Here is a 6,182-nt window from a genome sequence, read left to right as displayed (position 1 = left end):
ATTAATGTTTTTACCGGAATTGCGTTGATTCGAAATTCAACTATACTGCACAAGCACCGATTAAAGTAAGAATATTACTTAGTCTAAAAAAACAATTTATTTCAATTAATAATTTAATAACAAAATGGTGCCGTAGTACAAAAATTTAGTTTTAAAAAATCTGTCAAAAGTAATTTGGAAAAAAAATGTATGGTTTAAAAAAACTTTGAAACAAAATAAACGTAAGGACTCCTTAGCAACGCCGGGTTAGTGCAGCAAAAATAAATATTTTTCAACAAGAAAAGAACTGTTAATAAAAAATTAATTAATTAAGTTAAATTTATTAACAGAATGTTCGTTACAAATGTGTCTATATTTGAACTTTTTTGTATGTGTGTATGTGTTTGCAGACGAAAACATTTTCAAATTTATTAAAATGGCAGCGTTTTACAATTTTCGGTTTTCTTGTTTTCCCTGTATTGTGCGTTGAGTAGAATGTCACATATAAAACTATTCATATTTAACAAAAAAAAAAAAAAAAAAAAGAAAGAAAAATATTACCCTTTCGTTCATCCATGGCAGTAGTAGCAAGTAATTCTAGATATCTTTTTTTATGCAAAATGTTTCTTGAAAATTAAAAAAAAATTGAAAAATTATTGTTCGTTTAAATGGATGATTTTTTTTTTTTTTTAATTGTCCGCGTTTGTTCTCAGAACAATGAACTTCTTTATTATTTCTTTGTTTTTATTTGATGTTCAGTTGACACATTTCTTTTTGCTTTTACAAACTTCCGTTTCCGTGTTATCATCTCATTATTTAGTCGATCCTTTGTCAAAATAGTCTCATTTAATGCCTGAAACAATGCAAACAGCGAGTTTTTTTTTTTCTTTTTTTTTTTTTGCTCTGTTTTACTAAAATAAAAAAAAAGGCAATTTTATAAGTTTTTCTTCCTCGCGAATTCAGACGCAAACTGTCGTCTGTTAAAGCGAAAATGTCGTCTGCTAAAACGAAAATGTCGTCTGCTAAAACGAAAATGTCGTCTGCAAAAACGAAACTTTAACAAAATAATTTTAAAAAGCGAATAACAAGATAATGGTTACTTTAATTGACCTTTATTTGTATATTCTAGAGAATTTGCCATCCTTCATTTTTTTTTTTGTTCTTTCTTTTAAAAGAAACGACTTTTACGAGAAAGAATAACAACGAAATGCCCGCTTTTCAGCACGTTAAAATTACTTGAAGTGACGAATAAGCTCGTAAGATACAAATATAAATAGCGTTGAAATAATTATTTTAAAAAAATGAAAAATAAATATCTAATAATTTATCAACGTCTCCAATAGATATTATTGAAAGAAACTGAGAGGCGGCGGAAAGGTTTTCACACAAAAAAATAAATAAAATAAATAAAAAATTCATGGATTGATAATAAGTAGCGCGGTTTGTCAATCTGTCCACAATAGATCATCAATTTATTATATTGAATTAATATTTTGCATTGAAATATGATTGTAGCAATCAATCACCATACTGTTCGATCGCTTTCAAAATAAAAAAAATTAAATTAAACTTTATATATAATTCAAACAATTTTTCTTAACTGAAGTTCTATATATATATATATATATATATATATATATATATATATATATATATATATATATATATATATATATGTATATATATATATATATATATTAAATCTGTCCCGAATAGATCATCAATTTATCGAATTAATATTGAAGTATAGCTATACAATAAATTATCCATACTGTTCGATTCCTTTTAAAATAAAAAATTAAATTAAAATCTCCTCAATTAAAGTTTATATATATATATATATATATATATATATATATATATATATATATATATATATATATATATATATATATATATATATATATATATATATATATATACAATGAAACCTTTAACAGTTTGTTCCGCACTTTTTTTTCAGTTCTGGATATTTTTTAACCTCTCATATTTGTTAATTTAGTAAAACGTTGCTTCGAAGAATTGCACATTTGTTTTTATAAGTGGTATTCCAAAAGGGTGGAATATTTCGTTTCGTCCGGACCAAGATTAGCATTCACTGTTACCTTGACGTCTTTGTTCCGGTACTGATCCAGTGGCACCTTCCCGACCCAGTTATTGCTGGAGTCTTTCTCCAGGTGGGCCCATTCACCCTCGACGACCACCGCCACGGCGTTAGCCTCGGGTATGTGACACTTGAAGGTTACGTTTGACAGACGAGAGGCCGAATGCAAGACCAACGGCTCATAAAGGTAGCAACCCTCTTTCCATTGGGCGTACTGCTTCGGGAACGGGTAGGTCGCATTCAGGGCCCTCTTCACGTGCACGAGATAGTTGTATACGCCTGGCAGGGTCTTGCTTTCATCAGTAAGGGGCAGAGCATAGATCTGCAGCTTAAAGTATCCCGATTCCGGGAAGTGGATCACTAGGGTGATGGTTTTGTCCAGTGTTTGGGTGAAGACGTACTCCGGGGTTTCTTTTTCATTATTACAAGCAATCAGGTTGCATGTGACTTTAACGGGCTTGGTCATCTTCAGTTTGATCTCCAGCTGGTTGTCTTGTGCAACAATTTCCGGGTCCGGGTGACTTTGCGTAGCCAGCCCGAACTCGGTGAATTTTTCTTGCGGGCCCAAGTAGCCGAAAGGAAGCTCTGGTTTGGCAGACATTTTTGTTTTTTAGATTAAAAAAAAAAACTAAGTTTTCTTCAAAAATGCTTTGTAAGATAATTCCAAAAACGGTAACTATTTTACTGTCGGCTTTTTTTTTCCTTATATGTTTTTTCTGTATCCAACAATGTCCGAATCGAGGGATGTTTCACAGGAAATGATTGGTAAAATAACTGCTTAGGGTTATATAACCAATTAATGTCCCAAAATGTTCGATGCGTACAGGACGAGAACTTCCTACCGACTGAGGGAAATTTTCCGCGCGTCGCTGGCTATACAAGCAACCCAAACGTAAATAAACGGTACGATTATATATACCATATATATGCGTTTGTGCATATATATATATATATATATATATATATATATATATATATATATATATATATATATATATATCGGTGAAGATTTACAAATGTATATACATGTGTGTATTTATATAAGAAACACAGACGTTACCCACCCTCGCAGATACACACATTCACGTGTATGTGTATGTGTATGTGTGTGTATGTGTATATGTGTGTGTGTGCGTGTGTATGTGTGTGTGCGTTCGTCTATGTTACTGACAGTTGATCTGTTAACTACATCCTACACTTCATACTCATCAAAAAAAAACAAAAAAAACTCAAGCCTCTCCCCCACCTCCCTCCCTCTCTAACTTCTAAAAAAAAAAAAAAAAAAAAAAAAAAAACAGATCTCGAAGATAGACAACAGAACTGATAAGGGTGTGGTAGGGTATAGTTTCCAAAATAGCAGTATTTGTAGCCGTTGTAATGCCAGTTCGTAGCGCGCAGATTAAACAGAGAGACATACAACACAGACAGAGAGTTACATAAAGAGAAGGGCGGAGGCCAGCATGGTAAAGTTATAGAAGCAAATAGTGGCTATCCGCTTTTTCCATTTTAACTCGTATCCACACACACACACACACACACACACACACACACACACACACACACACACACAAGGTTAATCCAATGTAACCCTAGTATTTATAAGATAGTACTCAATACAAACAGCGGGGCGTATTGGAGTATTTCTTTATGTATAAAATATTACTGGCTACATATGTGCATACATGTTTCAGCTACGATTGTATTCATAATCCACTTCTTTGAGGCATTCACACCTGAACTTGCCGGAAAAAAATAAGCAGAAACACGTATATACTCATGCGACCAATAATGTTTGTATAAAAGTTTTAAAAAGTATTATTATACAGGGTGTCCACAAAGTCTGGCTACATTATGTAGCCAGACTTCCACAAAGTATAATGTAGATTATGTAGCCAGACTTTGTGGACACCCTATATATATATATATATATATATATATATACTATTAATATTAACATTTTATTATTAATATTAACTATTAATACAAATATAATACAATAAAACAATAAGACTGTATAGTAACTTTACGGACACCCTGTATATAAATTTGTTTATTTGTTTTATTTATTTATTTATTTGCGATATATTTGTACAGAAAGCACCCTACTTAAATGCTAATTAGGAATAATCTTTTTTTTAGGCTAAAGATTTTGGAATTTTGGTTTCAAATGCATATATATTACAATGGAAAAATGCGGCATGAAAAATAATATGGTTAAGCTTAAACATGGAAAAGTAAAGGACTAGTTGTTAAAACTGGAAAAGAAAAGGACAAGATATTCTAGTAAAAATATAATAAACCTACAGCTTAAAATATTGCAGCATTAAGAATGGCTTACATAATGTTATACATTTAATTTAAAAAAATTCTTAATGCTGTAATATTTTAAGTTATAATTTTTTTTTATATTTTTACTAGAATATCTTGTCCTTTTCTTTTCCAGTTTTAACAACTAGTCCGTTACTTTTCCATGTTTAAGCTTAACCATATTACTTTTCATGTTCGCATTTTTCTATTGTAATCCATCATTTTTCCAGACTTCCAGTAAATTCACTTGTTCTTTGTGTAATTTCAGTCTTATCCCCCCCATAAACAAAACACACACAAATGTAATAACAATGCACTCGTCTGCTTTCAATAAAATCCCCCAATTATCTCCTTTTCATTCTTTCATTCTCTCTGTTTCACTTGCTACCTCTCTTTTTGCGAAAGCGGTAAATTGGTAACAACAGTAGTCGCTGAAGCGACGTGGTTGCTATGGAAAACAGTAATAAAAAACGTCGTTCTCCTCCTTACGATTTTTTACGATTTCGAACATCAGTAAATTCATCATCACTTCTGTTTTCCTGAACTAAAATTAAAAAAAATATTGTCATAATATAGCTGAGAAGGTGATCTATAAAGTGTAATAGTTGTTTGAAATTTGGTCGAAAAATGAGTGAGTGGTGAAGCTTTAAAACAGTTTTAAATGAGTAAAACTGTCACGTAACAATATATATATATATATATATATAATGAATAAATGGTAAAAAGATCTGAAGAAAAGTGCTCAATACTGTTCTAGAGCAAAATATGTTTTTATTGTCGTTTTTGGTCTGCTTGGTTACACATGTTTCGATTACCGAATAGTATTAACGATCCGATAGTTTCATCAGACTTCACAGAAATAAATATTTATTATAGTGAGAACCAAAAATCTCTTACCTTCCTGCTATAGTTTCAAATGATCTGATATAACAGCAAGGGGAGACTTGATTCCAAATATTTCTCATATGTTACATCTCCCCACTTTTGTAAATAGGGTACGACTATGAATATCTCCAGTATCAAATAATCCTTATACAATGTGAAATTTACTTTATGTAGGAAAACCAAGGGGGGGGGGATATAACATAGGAGAAATATTTTGAATCAATCTCCCCTTGCTGTTATTTCAGATGATTTGAAACCATAGCAGCAAGTTTTAGTCTCCTCTCACTCAAGGCCAAAGGTTTTGAGAAATATCAGATATTTTGTAATTCATATGCAAAACTAGGAAAACAAATGACAATGATTGAAACATTTATGCCTATAAAAAAGTGTCAAAAATAGGCTCTGGATGATGGATGATCTCCTTAATATGCGACCTTAAGGGCGAATGTCACATTTCAGTTCATTATCTTTCCAACGAGCTTTCATTTGTTAAATTCTGACCAATAGTCGCTGAGATTTCGAACATATAAAATTGCCAAAAAAGGTGGTATATTTCTCTATCTCTCTCTCTCTCTCTCTTTCTCTCTCTCTCTCTCTCTCTCTCTTTCTCTGTCTTTCTCTCTCTCTATCTATCTATCTATCTATCTATCTCTCTCTCTCTCTCTCTCTCTCTCTCTCTATATATATATATATATATATATATATATATATATATATATATATATATATATATAAGGTAGCGAAATTGGATATTGAAATGCTCATATCTTTAATCTATGAGACCAAACTACATGAAACTTTGCAGGGTTTTTTTTTTTTTTGTATTATAATACTATTATCTGGTTAACATTTTATGATAATTATTAAAAAAAGAACCTATATTTTCAAAGCAATAAAATATGTCCAA

At 31.0% G+C, this 6,182-nt stretch overlaps 1 protein-coding gene across 1 annotated transcript; it reads right to left on the bottom strand.

The window, feature by feature from the left end:
• Positions 1-300: 300 nt before the first annotated feature.
• On the bottom strand, positions 301-2,983 carry LOC145242251 (uncharacterized). Its single transcript, XM_080105262.1, has one exon. It carries the CDS (start codon positions 2,682-2,684, stop codon positions 2,016-2,018), a length of 669 nt encoding a protein of 222 aa, XP_079961388.1. The 5' UTR covers positions 2,685-2,983; the 3' UTR covers positions 301-2,015.
• Between the last annotated feature and the right edge of the window lie 3,199 nt (positions 2,984-6,182).

The sequence above is a fragment of the Euprymna scolopes genome, chromosome 21, assembly GCF_053919585.1.
Source record: "Euprymna scolopes isolate OS-2025 chromosome 21, ASM5391958v1, whole genome shotgun sequence".
NCBI lineage: Eukaryota > Metazoa > Mollusca > Cephalopoda > Sepiida > Sepiolidae > Euprymna > Euprymna scolopes.
This window is presented reverse-complemented; position numbering and strand designations above follow the sequence as displayed.